This window comes from Mus musculus, chromosome 9 (genome assembly GCF_000001635.26).
Source record: "Mus musculus strain C57BL/6J chromosome 9, GRCm38.p6 C57BL/6J".
NCBI lineage: Eukaryota > Metazoa > Chordata > Mammalia > Rodentia > Muridae > Mus > Mus musculus.
Genome location: NC_000075.6, coordinates 20,996,554 through 21,013,811, shown reverse-complemented (window position 1 = coordinate 21,013,811; position 17,258 = coordinate 20,996,554). Strand labels below are relative to the sequence as shown.

The 17,258-nt window shown below is 47.7% G+C and overlaps 1 protein-coding gene across 6 annotated transcripts; it reads right to left on the bottom strand.

Annotated features, from left to right (window-relative positions):
- Nucleotides 1–4,972: 4,972 nt before the first annotated feature.
- Nucleotides 4,973–12,560, bottom strand: Mrpl4 (mitochondrial ribosomal protein L4). Of its 6 annotated transcripts, none has more exons than NM_023167.2 (9): nucleotides 10,815–11,075; nucleotides 10,662–10,728; nucleotides 10,408–10,558; nucleotides 7,627–7,678; nucleotides 6,868–6,985; nucleotides 6,272–6,378; nucleotides 6,072–6,181; nucleotides 5,913–5,989; nucleotides 4,973–5,318 (listed from the first exon to the last, which is right to left on the bottom strand). In NM_023167.2, exons 1-9 carry the CDS (start codon nucleotides 10,869–10,871, stop codon nucleotides 5,173–5,175), a joined length of 885 nt encoding a protein of 294 aa, NP_075656.2. In that variant the 5' UTR covers nucleotides 10,872–11,075; the 3' UTR covers nucleotides 4,973–5,172. The 6 variants fall into 6 exon arrangements, 3 of the variants coding, with proteins under 3 accessions (NP_075656.2, NP_001344828.1, XP_006510603.1); NM_001357899.1 differs by having other exon boundaries at nucleotides 6,272–6,484; nucleotides 6,956–6,985; XR_003947968.1 differs by having other exon boundaries at nucleotides 4,981–5,318; nucleotides 6,272–6,548; nucleotides 10,815–12,560.
- Between the last annotated feature and the right edge of the window lie 4,698 nt (nucleotides 12,561–17,258).

The window sequence follows — 17,258 nt, the reverse complement described above, 5'->3', positions numbered from 1 at the left end:
AAAAAAAATTAATCTTAGCCGGGCGTGGTGGCACACGCCTTTAATCCCAGCACTCCAGAGGCAGAGGCAGAGGCAGGCGGATTTCTGAGTTCGAGGCCAGCCTGGTCTACAAAGTGAGTTCCAGGACAGCCAGGGCTATACAGAGAAACCCTGTCCCAAAAAAAACAAAACAAACAAACAAAAAATCAATCTTTCTGGGTCTGGAGCTCAGTAGAGTGCCTGATTAACAAGCACAAAGCCCAGGTGGAGGAAAGAGGATCAGGAATTCAAGGTTATCCTCTGCTACATGTTTAAGGCTAGCCTGGGCTACACTTAGGGCTTCTCAAAAAAAAAAAAAAGCATGGGGTATTATTTTGTGATTACTGATAAAATAGAAAACTAAAGCCAGGGATAGAGAGTTTGATGGTTAAAAAGAACTGGTGTGGGGCCTGGAAAGATGGCTCAGCGGTTAAGAGCACTGACTGCTCTTCCAGAGGTCCTGAGTTCAATTCCCAGCAACTACATGGTGGCTCACAACCATCCATGAGATCTGATACCCTCCTCTTCTGGTGCATCTGAAGACAACTACAGTGTACTCACATACATAAAATAAATAAATCTTAGCCAAAAAAAAAAAAAAAGAAAAAAAAAACTGGTGTGGTGAGCATAGCTTGGAGGGATGGCCTAGTGGTTAGGAGCAGAGCACCTGGGCTTGGATCCAGTACATCTAGAGGCTCACAATTGCTTGTAACGCAAGCTCCAGGGATCCCATAAAAAAACAAAACAAACAAACAAAAAAATCAATCTTTCTGGGGCTGGAGCTCAGTAGAGTGCCTGATTAACAAGCACAAAGCCCAGGTGGAGGAAAGAGGATCGGGAATTCAGACATCTGCATACATGTGGCAAACACACACACTTTTCTTTTTTTTTTTTTAATTAAAAGAGGGTCTGGAAAGAAATGGCTCAGCAGTTAAGAGTAGCTGTGGCAGCCGGGCAGTGGTGGTACATGTCTTTAATACCAACACTTGGGAGGCAGAGGCAGGTGGATCTTTAAGTTGGAGGCTACACAGCCAAGGCTACACAGAGAAACCCTGTCTTGAAAGAAAGAAAGGAAGGAGGGAAGGAAGGAAGAAAGGGGGACTGGAGAGAGAGTGTGAGAGTGCAACAGGTAAGAGGACTGATTATTCTTCCAGAGGTCCTGTGTTCAATTCCTACATGATGGCTCACAACCATCAACCATCTGTAATGGGATCTGATGCCCTCTTCTGGCCTGCATGGGTCTGTGTATACAGAGCATCACACATAGAAATTAAGAGCAAACAAAGGCTAGAAGCTAACCTGGAATACATGAGAACCTTCCTGCATGGTCCACTGGTTATCTCTTGGACTTGAGTCCATTCTCAGGCTAGACCCTTTGGAGCTGTTGGGGCTTGGGGCCAGGGTCGAGGGGTCTGAGATCCTGGAAGGGTCCTTCGCTGAGTGGAGATGGGAAGGTAAATGGCGGCAATAGACTGTGGAGCAGCACACTAGAGTTACATGCCTTTGTAATTTCCTCCCCTGCCCTGTACCTCAGTCTGCAGGAAGCGCATGACTTCCTCCCTGGAGCCAAGTGGTCTCACAAGGACTAAGGAATGCTCTGCGGATCAGTCTATGATATTACCTCGGTGTTCTGGAGGGGACTTTTTCAGTTCCCTCCACCCACTATGCCTTCCCACTCATCCCAACACAGCTTGTCCTCCTGTCTCCTTCCTGCAGCCTGAGCCGCCTCAGTTTTTATTTATTTACTTTGAGACAGGCTCTTGGGCTATAGCCCAGGCTGGCTTGGAACTCCCCAGCTTCTGCTTCCAACACTCAAGATCTGGGGTAGCACCACCACGCCCTGCTTACATTTCCCCTAGTTCAATGAGTAGTAGATGAGCATTCTGCCAGCCCTGGCCCCCACTGTTTTGCTTTTTGAGATAAGGTTTCATGTAGTTCAGGCTAGATTCAGACTTACTACAGAGCCCACGTTGACATGATCCTCCTGCCTCAACTTCCCAAGTGCATTCAACACCTTGCCCGGCTCTATCCCAATAACTTGAAAGTACATTCTAGACACAGTCTCACTTTCCTAGGATGCCTTTTCCCTCCTCCAGCTGGCTGAGGGTCTCCAGTGTGCAGGGACAGGTTCTGAATTTTTATGAAAGCTCTGTGCGTGGTGATGGCCGGTCTCGAGATCATCTGTGTCTTTTTAGGCTGGGACTCTTTTTGTTGTTTTTTGTTTTGTTTTGTTTTGTTTTTGCTGGTTTTTTGAGACAGGGTTTCTCTGTATAGCCCTGGTTGTTCTGGAACTCACTCTGTAGACCAGGCTGGCCTCGAACTCAGAAATCCACCTGCCTCTGCCTCCCGAGTGCTGGGATTAAAGGCGTGTGCCACCACCACCTGGCTGGGATTCTGGCTTTAGGATCTTTAGCTTCACAAGAGACATGACAGAAGGGGCTGGTGAGATGGCTCAGTGGGTAAGAGCACCCGACTGCTCTTCCAAAGGTCCGAAGTGAAGTTCAAATCCCAGCAACCACATGGTGGCTCACAACCACCCGTAATGAGATCTGATGCCCTCTTCTGGTACTGTCTGAAGACAGCTACAGTGTACTTACATATAATAAATAAATAAATCTTTAAAAAAAAAAAAAAAAAAGAGACACGACAGAGACATGTCACAGCTAGCCACACTGGGCTAGCATCAGCATACCTACAACTTATCCCAGTGATTTCTTCGGTGGTTTTGTATGCTTGGTTTTTGTTTCTGTTTTTTTAGCATGGCAGACCTAGAACACACTTGTAGACCAGGTTGGCCTGAACTCAGAGATGCGCCTATCTCTGTCTCCTGAGTGCTAGGATTAAAGACCTGTGCCTGGCATGTTTCCAAGCAGAGGAAACATAGGTTTATTAAGGAATAATGAGAAAGAATTGCCAAGGGCGAGGAGTCCAAGACAGGAACACTTGTTTAGTGCTTTTGAAATTGGGTCAGTGGCATTCCCGCCTGACTTCAAGCTATGTAGCCTAGTGTGACTTTTTCAACCTTCCCTCCTGAAGGAAGGTTGAAAATGCCATGCCTGCCTGGCCTTACTATGTAGCCCAGGCTACCCTTAGAATTGCAGTCCTCCATCCTCAGCCTCCAAAGCATTGCAATAGAGCACTTGCCACTCGGGGCTTCTGTGGCTTTTGTTTTTCTAGTTGCAATGTCAACACATCCCAGGAATATTTTCAGCCAAAGAGGGCTGGCAGCCATCGGGTGTGGCTGAGGCTGTCTGGCTGTGTGTACACCAACAGAAAGCAGTACTAGTCACAGTCAGCACTGGTTCAGAGACAGAGCTGGATGTTGTCTGTGGAGCCCTGGCCCACTCTCTGGGGACTCCTCAATTTCCCTCCTTTTTTTTTTTTTTGTTTTTGTTTTTGTTTTTGGTTTTTTTTGTTTTTGTTTTTTTTTTTTTTTTGAGACAGGGTTTCTCTGTATAGCCCTGGCTGTCCTAGAATTCACTTTTGAGACCAGGCTGGCCTGAAACTCAGAAATCTGCCTGCCTCTGCCTCCCAAGTGCTGGGATTAAAGGCACATGCTACCATTACCCAGCTTAAATGGCTTATTCTGAGCACATTGGTGTTTTGCCTGCATGTATGTCTGTGTGAGGATGTCTAATCCCCTGCAACTGGAGTTGAGCTGCCATGTGGTTGCTGGGTTGAACCCATCTTTTGGAAGAGTATCCAGTGCTCTTAACCACTGAACCATCTCTCCAGCTCTTTTATATATATAATTAAAACCTTCCTCTATAAATCTGTTTTTTTGTGATAAATTCATATAAAACAAGACAGACACAGGTGTGTATGCCTGTAATCTCTGTACTCCAGGGATATAGCCCCTGTAGAGAAACTCTCAAAGAGAGGCTAAGAGTGTAGTGTAGCCCATGGTTTGAGTGGCTCCATCTAGGAAAAAATTTTTCATGTAAGCTCCTTTAATTTTTAACTACTTTCTGTACTCTGTAACTATGCCATGTCTGTGCACCATGGCCATACTAATGACAGCAGATGCCAGAAGAGGACATCTGGCTTTCCTGGAACTGGAGTTGAAGATGGTTGAGACCCTAACTCCAGGTTTCTAGGACAGCAGCCACTGCTCTCCTTTGCTAATCCATCTTTCCAGCTTTTTTTTTTTTAAGATTTGTTTTTTTTAATGTATATGAGTACACTATAGCTGTCTTCAGACACACCAGAAGAGGCCATCAGATCCCCAATACAGATGGTTGTGAGCCACCATGTGGTTGCTGGGAATTGAACTCAGGACCTCAGGAAAAACAGTCAGTGCTCTTAACCACTGAGCCATCTCTCCAGCTCCCTAAAGATTTATTTCATGTATGTAGGTACACTATCACTATCTTCAGACACACCAGAAGAGGGCACTGAATCTCACTACAGATGGTTGTGAGCCACCATGTGGTTTCTGAGAATTGAACTCAGGACCTCTGGAGGAGTAGTCAGTGCTCTTAACCGCTAAGCCATCTCTCCAGCTGCCAACACCCCCTCCCCCCTTTTTTTTCTTTTAATAATACAGCTGGGAGACAGTGAAGCACACCTTTAATCCCAGCACTTGGGAGGCAGAGGCAGGTGGATCTCTGTGAGTTCCAGGTCATCCTGGTCTACAGAGGGAGTTCTAGGTCAGCTGGGCTACACAGAGGAAACTTGTCTGGAAGAATACACATGAGACACTGGCTGGCTCTGAGCCTGAAGGAAGCTGTAAGGAAACCTGCCTGGCATCTGGGTGGCAGACCCTCCTGGAGGTGAGGACAGGCTGCTGGCTTGGCACCTATGCAAGCTCCAACATCTGCCTCAGGAGGGAGAAATTCCTCCAGGCAGTCTGTACCAAAGCAGGTTGTGAGCCCTGGAGGAGAGGCATCAAGATTACCCAGCACTGGACGAACAGCCTAAGAGCTGACAGGATCCCACAGCAGTGACCAGCTCATTTTCAAGTCTTGTGAAAAATAGGGTTTATTTTTAATGTGACAAAAGAGATCCCAGGCAGGCACTCATCTTGGCTCTGTGCAGTTGTCCCCTCCTTGCAACAAGGTCCAACAGCTCCCAGGGAACTGCTGTTTTTGCAGGATGGCTGGGGTGCTGACTTGGCCCCCAAGTGGGGCAGGTCCCTAGGTGACCAGGGCAGGGTTAGGGGAAGTCACTGTAGGGCAAGCGGAAGGGGTAGAGCGGAGTGTATCTTGAGTCCTGCCAGAGTAGCTTGTCCTCCAGGAAGGCGACGGAAGGCAGGGTGAGGACCAGAGTCTGGTGCTTGAGCATGCTGTACACATTCAGGCCTGGGATGGGAGGGAAAGGTGAGGGTGTGACTGCCTGAGTGCATCGTATCTGAAGCCTGGACCCCAGCCCTCCTCGGGGATACACTGTTAGTTCTCTAATCCCACATCAGCTGCCTTCACATTTACCCAAGGATTAAGTGTGACCCCACGCCACACTCCAGTGAGGACACAGCAAGTGTATAAAAACACGCCGGATCTCTGGGAGATCAGAATCAGCGGGAGTCAGTGTGAGGGGAGGAAAGAGTAGAGGACAAGTAAAAACAGCTCTCACCCCGGCACTCACGGTTGCCCTCTTCAGGCTCTATGTGGAACAGACTAACAGAAACATGACTCTGGGATGCTTCTTTCAGAATGGCACCACTGGGGCAGCTGGAGGCTGGAGGAGTGGTTCTGGGGCACATGCCTAGCACATAAGGCCCTGGGCCTTGGTTTCCACCCCAACAACACAATCGAATGGTAAACTCTTAGACAAGCCATTCAGCCCTGCTGTGACAGGTGGAGGGTTTGAACTGGCCAAGATTAACAGTGGGCTGCTCTGTGCCCATTTGCTCCGTGCTTCTGGGTTGTGGAGTATCAACTGGACCCATCACTCACCAACTGCGGGGATCAGGTTGAAACTGTTGAGCCCTGAAGTGGCTGCCACGACATTCTTGGGCATCTCTTCATGTGTTCTGGAACAGATGGAGGCTGAGAGGTGAGCCTGGCAGGACACAAGGGACTTGGCCCCTTCCCCACCCTGCCCTGTGCCCTCACAAGTCTACAAGGAGCACGGAACTCCCCCAGTGGCGGTACTGGGCCAACTCTGTCAGGTACTGGGGGTCTGCCGTGGGTAGCTCCAGGGAATCCACAATGTGTAGATCATCCTGTGGAGAAAAACAGGACCCTGGCTCTAGTGCAGAGCCCAGGAACCACAGACAGCAGCCATGTTCCCTCCCAGCTGTACTGTACCATACCTGCATGAGCTTGACAGTCAAGGCCACCTTGAGGCCCAGTGCCCGCACTTTCATGGGCAACATGTAGTAGTAACTTGTAGGACCCCGGGGACCATGGGCTACACCTCCTGCAGGGACAGTGGCGTATGAGGTGTTGGTGTCACCGCTGGTCTGGGATCTCAGAAATTTGCTTGATGGCTGGCATAAGGTGTTGGAATGGGTGATGTTCAGTAGCTGGGGGAGTGGGAGGGGCCAGAAGATCCTGCTAGGTACCATGGGAAGAGTGGGCAAGGAAAGCCTAGATAGGAGGAGGGGTGGAGATGGACAGGCATGAAGGTACATCCATCCAACTCTAGTACAACAATCTGAAGTAAAAAAGTAAGTTCAAGAACAGCCTGGGACATACAGCAAGATCTAGTTTCAAAGGAAAATAAACAGATATGAAAAGGGAAGGAGGGGGTGCTAGGGCTTGCCTACATAAACCAGGCTTGGTGGTGCAGGCCTCTCATGCCCCAGTGGGCTAATAAGCTGGGGACCCAGGTGTCCCCTATCACGACAATGGTGGGTACCTGCATGGCAAGGGTCATCTGACACCCTCTCCTCTGTGGCCCACTCACCTCCTCGCCATAAGGGAGAACGGATGCTGCCATGCCGAGCACGGCCACTGCCTTTCTGTTGCCAGGGCTTGCGGCCACCACCACTCACCTCAGCCCTGGTCTTGGTGTTAGCATAGCTCTGTGGGTACAAAGAGGGTGGGGTAGGCTCAGGCAGAGAAGACTGTCAAGGGGACAGTGCGGGGAACTTAGGGACCAGAGTCCTCCACCTTGAGAAATGGTCCTTTGGCTGGCGCATGGCCCAGCAGTAGAGCAACCATCTAGTGAGTACCGGTGACACGGCTCTATAGTAGAAATTCCCGGGGGGTGGGTATGGGGGACCTTTGGGATAGCATTGAAAATGTAAACGAGGAAAATACCTAATAATAATAAAAAAAAAAAAAAAAAAGAAATTCCCAAGTGGGATGGTGGTGACTTATTAACAGAGCAAATGCCCAGCCACCGAGGTTCTGGGCCTACTACCCAGTCCACCTGCACTCAGTACCTCTCTCTGGGGAGACTGCTCCTGAGCATGCGAGCCCACTCTAACTGCTCATGTTCATTCATGTCTCCTACTAGACTTGGTCCTGTGGGGCAGGGATCTGGTGGGTCGCAGCTTCCCTACCATAACAGCTACAGGGATGGGTGCTAAACTACGACCTGAGAAGGGACCTGCCTGACTGGAACAGGCAGCCAAGGCTTGAGCTGGGTTGTTTCCAGAGAGCACACTCACAGGCCGCTGAGCCCAGTGGGAAGCTATGCCAAGCTACTCAGGACACTCACGATTCTCCTGAAGTTCCTCTGCCAGATGGCGACCTGGTGCACAATGTCCAGCCTGGAAAAGGGAAGGGAGACCTCAGAGGGACACCCCAGGTGAAACTCTCCCACATTTGCATCCTAGTAAAGGAAACCTGGCTCTTCTGTTCGGGACCCTCTGTCCTCTACTCTTCCCCAACCACAGGTGACACTACCACAACTCAAGCTCGTCTCTGTACCACGAAGTCCAGCCTCAGTTGGCAGCTATGCCTATCATCCTGGTACTCAGGAGGCTGAGGCAGGAGGATGGAGAATTAAAGGCCTACCTGTACTTCATGGTAAGACTCCACCTTTAAAAACCAAAGAGTAGAGATGTGTTTTCTCTCTCTCTCTCTCTCTCTCTCCCTCCCTCCCTCCCTCTCTCCCTCCACCCCTCTTTCTCTCTCTCTCTCTCTCTGAAATGCTCTTGTCTTGGCTGGATCAAGCTCAAAGTACTCAGGAGTGCTGGAGAGGTGGGTCAGTGGTTAAGAGTACTTGCTACTCTTGTAGATGCCCAGGTACAATTCCTAGCATCCAAGCAGCTCATAGCTGGTTTTAACGCCATTTCTAACCTGTTCCAGCTGCTGAGGGCACTGCACATATCACACATGTAGTATGGTACACACAGACACATTCAGGCAAATCCTCATACACGTAAATACAGGTGACAGTGACTAGTATTAGGTGGAGTCACAGGACAACCTTGGGTGTGGCCCTTGATTTCCAACTCAGTTGAGACAGGTTCTCTTGCTTGTTGATGCTCTACTGGCCAGCCTTGGAGCTTCTTGGGGCTCTCCTGTCTTCCCCTCCCCTCTCCATGCATGTGCTGTGATCACAGACACACTCCACCACAATCACTTTATGTGGGTTCTAAGGTCCAAACTCAGGGATTCACACTTGTGTGGCACATACCCCCTAAGCTGTCTCCTCAGCCCTTTAGAATATATTTACTCAAGTAGATGTAAATATTTTGTCATCTCAGTAGTTAACACTAGCTGTTTTTTAAGTGTACAGTGGTCAAATGCTACTGGGACCTGTGTGGAGCAGTATGTTGAACAAAAGCAATTCTGTAGGCCAGTGAGACAGTTCAGTGGGTAAAGGCACTTGCAGTAAAGCCAGACTTGTGTATGCACACATGCATACATGTATACATGGAACACACATGCCATACACACACACATACACATGTAAAGAGGAAACCAGCTCATTCAAGTTGTCCTTACTGCCACATATACAAGTTTTCCCTCACCACCAAAAGGCTAAAATATTAAACAAAAAACCCAAGCTCATCATGGAGATGGTAAAAAGTAAGTTGCAGCCTGGCATGATATTATGCCCACCTTTAACCCCAGCACTTAGGAAGCAGACAGGAGGATCCCTGTGTGCTCAAGACCATCTTGGTCTACATGAGCTCCAAGACAGCCAGGGCTACATAGTGAAACCCTGTCTTGAAAAACAAAACAAAACAAAACAAACAAACAAAATGAGTTTCCTGGTTATGAGCATGTGTGTCCCACCTGTATATATAAGTATGTATCTTTGCCTGGCACCCACAAAGCCAGGACAGGGCATCGGTTCCTACAGAACTGTAGTTACAACTGGTTCTAAGTAGCCACACAGATGCTTACATCCTGTCTCAGCCTCTCCTATGCTGCTATTACAGACAAATGCTGAAAAATCTGGCCTTCTTAGATGTCATTTTTTTTAAATCATGTTAATAGAATTTACTTACTTTTTTAAATGATTATTTATTCATCTTATGCATATGAGCACACTGTAGCTGTCTTCAGACACACCAGAACAGGGCATCAGATTCCATTACAGATAGTTGTGAGCCACCACCATGTGGTTGCTGGGAATTGAACTCAGGACCTCTGGAAAGCAGTTAGTGAGCCATCTCTCCAGTACTTAGTATTTTTATTTTTATTTTATTTTATTTTTTTTAAAGATTTATTTATTTATTATATGTAAGTACACTGTAGCTGTCTTCAGACACTCCAGAAGAGGGCATCAGATCTCATTACGGGTGGTTGTGAGCCACCATGTGGTTGCTGGGATTTGAACTTCGGACCTTCGGAAGAGCAGTCGGGTGCTCTTACCCACTGAGCCATCTCACCAGCCCAGTATTTTTATTTTTACTTATGGTGTCATGTAGCCCAGACTGGTCTGGAACTCACTATGCAACCTTGACCATTAATTTCTTGATTCTCTTATTTCCACCTCTACAGTGCTGGTGGGGTTAGAGGTGTGGGTTACCAGGACATGTGTATGCTATAGAAGGGAACCCAGGACAAGGTGCATGCAGGCAAGCCCTCTAACAGTGCACACCTCCAGCCCTAATAAAAAACACTTCTAGAGAATTTTCTCTGTTGTGGATTAATCTACCTAGTCGTCACACAACTTCTTTTGTTGTTGTTGTTGTTGTTGTTTTTGTTTTTGTTTTTTGAGACAGGGTTTCTCTGTGTAGCCCTGGCTGTCCTGGAACTCACTTTGTAGACCAGGCTGGCCTCGAACTCAGAAATCTGCCTGCCTCTATCTCCCAAGTGCTGGGATTAAAGGCATGAGCCACCACCACCCGGCTGTCACCTAACTTCTTGAGGTCTGACAAAACGGAGACCCAAGCACAAGAGAGCAAGGCAGGATGTAATAGGTCAGGGTGACAGCAGGGTTGAGTCATTCGCCTTCCAGCCCTGTAGCAGCGAAACTGATCACCCCTTTTGTCAAGTGGAGAAACCACGGCAAGTTCCTCCCATTGCACCCTGCACTCACCGAGGCGCCGTTGCAAACACGTCGGGGTGCAGCTCCGCCAGGCCGATGCGCTCCTGCTCAAAGCCTCGGAGAGACTCGACCCAGGCTTGCACCGGACGCCGGTGCACTGGGATCCGGAGCTCACACTTGCGCAAAACAGGATCTAGGAGACCTGGCGGGGGGTGACAAATGAGCGGTCAAGGGTCAGGATCAAAGCTCAGTACCTTCTGTGCTATCTCCCCCCACTCTGTGTGTCAAGGTCCCGGTCGTCTCACCAGCGCTATCTCGCGGCTCTGAAATCTCGGCCGGCCGCTCCGCGCCTTCCGCTAGAGAGTGGATGACCTGGAAAATGACAGGCGGGAGTTAGAGGTGCTCTCGGAGGTTCTCAACCTTTGACCTCCGGCCTTGACCTCAGCTCAGTGCCCTACCCGGGAGCCAGAGAGTCGAAGCGAGGCCCGGGAAGCGGCCTGGAACAACCGCAGCATCTCGGAGGACCTCTCGCAGCGCCGAGGTCGCTGCGGTACGGACGCTCGCGGCGGTGGCTGATGACGTCGTATGTGCGCCGGGTACGTCACGAAGGCGATTCCGCCGCCATCAGCGCCAGGTCCCGAAGCCTGAGGCTGTGGATCAGCTCCACTTGACAGCCGGAAGCCCCGACACCGGAGAGCCAGAGCCGGGTGCCGGGAAGCAAACCCCAGAGACGCGGTTCTCTTTTAACCAATGAACCTCAAGTATTGATGGAGGGTCCGCCCATACCTGGGCGGTACCTGGCTAATAAGCGTTTATCTTTTTTATTGAACGTGGATGAGCCTCCTGCTACACTGCGTATTTTGCCTACATTTTTTTCCTGTGTCTTTCTCTCCCTTTACCATTATTGATATGAATTGACTTTTGTCTTTTAGAGTAAGGGTCTCACTCCTGACTCACCCTATGCAGCGCAGGGCGACCTCGAACTCAGAGAGATCCACATGATTCTGATTCCTGAGTACTGAGACTAAAGATGTGTGCTGGGCTGGGCCGTGGTGTTGCATGATTTTAATTCTAGCACTCAGAAGCAACACTGCAATTCGAGGCCAGCCTGGTCTATATAGTACATAGTGACTTCAGAGTGAGACCCTGTCTGGAAATTAAGAAAAAAATTTTAAAGGTGTGTGCCATGTCCATGTCATGTGGCTATTTTTCGCTTTTTCAATATATATGTATTTTAATTTTTTACTTTTAAGAAATATTTTATTTATTTTATACATATAAGTGCTCTGTTTGCATGCCTGAAGAGAGCATCAGATCCCATTATAGGTGGCTATGAGCCACCATGTGGTTGCTGGGAATCGAACTCGGGAAGAGCAGACAGTGCTCTTAACCACAGAGCTATCTCTCCAGCTCCTATTTTAGTTTTCTTAATTTATTTTTGTGTTTGAGTGTGGAAGTAAGAAGACAACTCAAGGGAGTTGCGATTTCCTTTCACTCTGTGGATAGAACTCAGGCCATCCAGTTTGGTGGCAAGCCACCTAACCAGCTGAGCCATCTCAAACGCCATCCTATTCTTTTGTAAACAAGGCTTCTCTGTGTAGCCAAGGATGACCTTGAGTTCAGAGTCTCCCTGTCTGGCTTCCGGAGGTCTGGATTGCTGGTTGTCTGCACCGCTATGCTTACATGACCAGGTGAATCTAATTTTATCTGATCTTCCCTCCCCCTCTCTTTGGTGTGTGAAGGGGTCTGATTTGGCTGGCCTTGAACTCTGTGTAGTCAAGAGTAACCTTGAATTTCTGATTCTTTTTTTTTTTTTTTTTTTTTGAGACAGGGTTTCTCTGTGTAGCCCTGGCTGTCCTGGAACTCACTCTGTAGACCAGGCTGGCTTCGAACTCAGAAATCCGCCTGCCTCTGCCTCCCGAGTGCTGGGATTAAAGGCATGCGCCACCATGCCCGGCTGAATTTCTGATTCTTCTGCCCCCCACCTCAAGAGTCCTGAGATTATATGTATGTGCCACCATGCTGGTTTATTTAGTGCTAAAGATCAAGATGTTTGTGCAGTTTAGGTGCCCTAGCAGCTGAGCCATCTCTCCAGCCCCTATGGGGTTTATTTATTTGTTGAGAGAGAACTCCAGTATGTAATCTTGAAATCCTCCAGCCTCCTCTTTCCAGATGTGTTTGATTCTTTAAATGAAAGTCCTGCCAGAAAGCTTTCAGTATTTCTTAGATTCTCCAGGGCTGGCTATATCCCTCTGAAATCCCTCCTATCAGCCCTGTGTCCCTCCACTCACATCTAATCCAGGATCCTGCCCCCTGTCCTTCTAGGACTCTCCCAGGGCAGAGGGGAAAAAAAAATTACCTCATGAACAGATCCAGATCACCTCACTAAGAACCTCTCCAAAGATAATTGAAAGAGTTTATGGTTTGTCTCTGTTCCACACTTGACCTTCAGGGGGTGCTGAGAGCTTACACCTGGCTCACTGCCATCCACTATGAGGGCTGGACAGAGCTTGGACTCTGGTCTCTGAGCCAACCTCCTTTTCATCACCTGGATAATGGGAAAATTGTGATTCTTTTGTAAATGAGGAGTACAAAGGGTGGAATTCCTGGCTTGAGATGAAAATTCAGTAACCAGCATTATGGATTCTAATACTGAAGGAGCCTTGTGATCAAAGAGACAACAGAAGACCAAGGCAGGCCGGGCATGGTGGTACAAGCCTTTAATCCCAGCACTTAGGAGGCAGAGGCAGACCAAGGCAGGTGGTTCTTAGTGAGTTCAGGCAACCTTGGTCTACATAGTGAGTTCCAGGCTACACAGTGCCATAACTCACTGGTGGAGCAGACCCTGGAGAATGTAATTATTGGGCTAAATGCATATAGTTTTGTTGTTGTTGTTGTTGTCGTCGTCGTCGTCTTTGCATTTGTTATCAGTTTATGTATTTTCAGACATGTATTATGTAGCCCAGCCTAGCTTGGAACTCACTATGTAGCTGAGAATAACCATGAACCCTGATCTTCTGTCTCTGCCTTTCTCGTGCTAACATGACTGTCTTGTGGAACTATGTGCTGTTCGTGTAGTACTGAGGCTGGAGTCCAGGGCCTCCTGCTTGTTAGGCAAACACCCTATCCACTGAGCCCCAGCCTCACTGATATATTTTTGAACATTTCTAGGATATACTATTAGATTTACTAATTAACTATTAAACAGTGGTAGCCAAGTATACATGAGGCCCTTGGTTCTATCTCCAGCACCACAAAGAAAACAAGGATTTATTCTAACCAACAGTGCCTTTTCTATGTGCAGTTGAGAGTGGGCATACATATGCCAAGCTGCAGATGTGGAGGTCAGAAGGTGATGTTGAGTTGTTAGTCCTTTTCTTTCACTAGATAAGTTCCAGGGATCAAGCTCAGGTTGTTAGACTTGGTAGCAAGCACCTTTATCCACTGAGCCGTCTCATTGGCCCAAGAACCTAGTGTTTTGGGGGTTTGTTCTTACTGGTATTTGTTTGTTTATCTTTTTATTCATTCATTCATTTGTGTTGGGGGCACACATGTGGGTATGGAGATCAAAAGACCATTTGTGGGAATTGGTTCTCTCTTTCTCTCTCTCTCTTTCTTTTGTTTTTGTTTTTGTTTTTGGTTTTTTGAGACAGGGTTTCTCTGTATAGCCCTGGTTGTTCTGGAACTCACTTTGTAGACCAGGCTGGCCTCGAACTCTGAAATCCACCTGCCTCTGCTTCCCGAGTGCTGGGATTAAAGGTGTGCACCATCATGCCCGGCTTGGTATCCTAGGTCTTAAAGTCAGATGTGAAGCTTGGCAACAAGCATCTTTACCTGTGGAGTCCTCCTGACAAACCTGAAATCCAAGTCTTTGTAAGTGCAAAAAGTGGGCCTTACTACGTAGCTCTGGCTGGCCAATCTCAAACTCACAGAGATCCACTTGCCTCTTCTTCCTGAGTGCTGGGATTAAAGGCGTGCATCACCATGCCTGTCTGTATTCAGCTTTTATTTTCCTCACCAAAGAGAACATGTGTGTTTCCGTCTGGTCACTTACATTTAATATCGCCTACCATGTATAACAACAGGGCTGAATAACACTCCTTCTTTTCCCTTTCCTTTCAGGCTGTGGTCTGCTGAGAGACCCTTCTGTCTCTGCCTCTCAGGTGCTGGCATCCTTTCTCTAGTCCTTCTATTCTTAGTGTGTGAGTGGGTACGAGGGTGGACAGGAAACCTATGCACAAAGGTCAAAGTGAGTGTCCTGCTCTGTCCTCTCCACCTTAGCTAGTTTGTTTTTGTTTTTTGAGGCAATGTTTCTCTGTCCTGGAACTGCTCTGTAGACCAGGCTGGCCTTGAACTCACATCCTCCAGAGTGCCAGGATTAAAGGCATGCATCACCATTGCCCACTTTTTTTTCTACCTTAGTTTATGAAACCCAGGGTCTCTCAGTGAGTCTAGAGTTCTTGGATTCAGCCAGGCTGGCTGGCCAGTGAATCTGAGGGTCTTGGTTTGGCTTCCAGGTTGACTGGCCAGCTTCCCCAATGTTGGGACTACAAGCATTGCCACTGTGACTGGCCTTAGGGTTTACTATGTAGCCCAGGCTGGCCTCTTTTTTTTTTTTTTTAAGAAGCCATGCAGCATCTTTCCCCCTTTGTTCTATTTATTAAGTATACATCCAGGGGGCTAGAGAGATGGCTCATGGTTAAGAGCACTGACTGCTCTTCCGAAGATTCTGAGTTCAAATTCCAGCAACCACATGGTGGCTCACAACCACTTGTAATGAGATCTGATGCCCTCTTTTGCTGTGTCTGAAGACAGCTACAGTGTACTTAAGATATAATAATAAATAAATATTTTTAAAAAAAAATATACATCCAGTCTGCCTGCATGTATGCTTGCAAGCCAGAAGAGGGCACCAGATCTCATTATAGATGGCTATGAGCCACCATACAGTTAGTAGGAACTGAACTAAGGACTTTTGGAAGAACAGCCAGCTCACTCACACTCTCACACATTCTCTCTCTCTCTCCCTCTCCCTCTCCCTCTCCCTCTCCCTCTCCCTCTCCCTCTCCCTCTCCCTCTCTCTCTCTCTCTCTCTCTCTCTCCCTCTCTCTCTCCCTCTCCCTCTCTCTCTCTCCCTCTCTCTCTCTCTTTCAAGACATGGTTTCTCTGTGTAGCCCTGGCTGTCCTGGAACTCACTCTGTAGACCAGGCTGGCCTCCAACTCAGAAATCTCCCTGCCTCTGCCTCCCAAGAGCTGGGATTAAATGTGTGCACCACCACTGCCTGGCAGCAGCCAGTTCTCTTAGCCTCTGAGCCATCTGTCCAGCCTCCAGGCTGGGGCTCTTGATTATATTGCTCCTGTATTACCCTCTGGCATAACAGAGACTATGGGCCTCTAGAACCACACCCAATGTGCACATTTTCTTTATCCCTTCATCTGTCAAAGGACACCTCAGTTAACTCCACTTATTGGCTGGGATAAATATGAAAGGAACCTGGGAAAAGAGCTCAGTTGGTACAGTGCTTGTGGTTCAGTTGATCTAGTGCATATAACTTAGTTGGTGTAGTGCTTATAGCTCTTTTGACATGGTGCTTATCACTCAGTTGTCACAGTGTTTGTAGTTCAGTTGCTAGAGTGCTTGCCTAGCATGCGTGAAGCTCTGGGTTCAGTGCCCAGCACTGCATTAATTGGGTGTGTTGATACAGACTTGTTAATTCCAGAGGCAGAAGAAAAATGACCAGCCTTGGCTCTACATAGTGAATTACAGGCTAGTTTGATCACATGAGACCCTTTCTCAAAAAAAAAAAAAAAAAAAAAAATCGAGAGCTGAGCTCAGTGAGTAAGGCACTTGCTACACAAGCCTGACAGCCTGACTTCATCAGAACTCACGTAAACATGGAGACGACCACCCTCACAACGCTGTCTTCTGAATCCCTTAATATGTACGTGCTTCTCTCACATCATGCAAGCATATAATAATGTAAAATGTATTTTAGGATGAGCAATAAAGACAGACAGACGTGGACGTTTAGAGATCTCCTTGACACAGCAAATTAATATGCGTTGCTCACGTACCCCAGTGTGGGATAGCAAAGTCATATGTCCGTTTTATTTTTAGTGTTTTGAGGAACCTTCTTTCTGTTTTCCATATATATAAACCCTGCTCATTTTCATTTTCCCCAGTGGTGAGTTCCCCTTTCTCTGCATCCTTAGCTACTCCCCCCGACTCTGGCCTCGTCTCCTACAGTCCCTTTATTGAACAGTGATGCCTTCCTCTTGTGGGTTTGATTTGTATCTGATTGTTCACTTACTTTGTGGTTTTTATTTCATTTTAATGTATTTTTAGGTTTTTGCATTGCTTTCCTTCCTGTGTAGACCAGGCCGGTCTCAAACTCACAGAGATCTTCCTGCCTCTGCCTCTTGAGTGCTAGGATTAAAGGTGTGTCTCACCACACCTGGCCATTTTTATTTATTAATTATGTGTGTAAGTGTGGTTCTTTATACACAGGAGTATAGTGAGCACAGAGCTCAGAAGAGGGCAAAGGAGCTCCAGGCACTGGGGTTATAGATGGATGTGAGCCACCTACTGTGGGGCCTGGGAACTTAACTTGGATCCAAAGAACTCTGAAAGAGCAGCAAGCAGTCTTTCTTACTCCTTGAGCCTCTCTCTTCGGCCCCAATATTTTGTGATTCAAAAGTTTTTTTTAGGAGCTAGAGAAATGAGTCAGCTGTTGAGAACACTGGCTGTTCTTCTAGAGGACCAGGATTCAGTTCCCAGAACCTACATGGTGGCTCACAATCATCTGTAGTTCTAGATCCGGAGAATAGGACATCCTCTTCTGACATACAGGGACCTCATGAATATAGTACATAGACATACATGCAGGCAAAACACTCACGCA

What these genes read in the sequence shown, in the direction of transcription:
- Mrpl4 (NM_001357899.1), bottom strand. Translation starts at nt 10,871, where the DNA reads ATGCTGCGGTTGTTCCAGGCCGCTTCCCGGGCCTCGCTTCGACTCTCT. An exon ending in AGAGCCGCGAGATAGCGCTG is followed by an intron (nt 10,559 to 10,661) that starts GTGAGACGACCG and finishes ACCCCCCGCCAG; the next exon opens with GTCTCCTAGATCCTGTTTTG. An exon ending in AGAGGAACTTCAGGAGAATC is followed by an intron (nt 6,986 to 7,626) that starts GTGAGTGTCCTG and finishes TTGTACCCACAG; the next exon opens with AGCTATGCTAACACCAAGAC.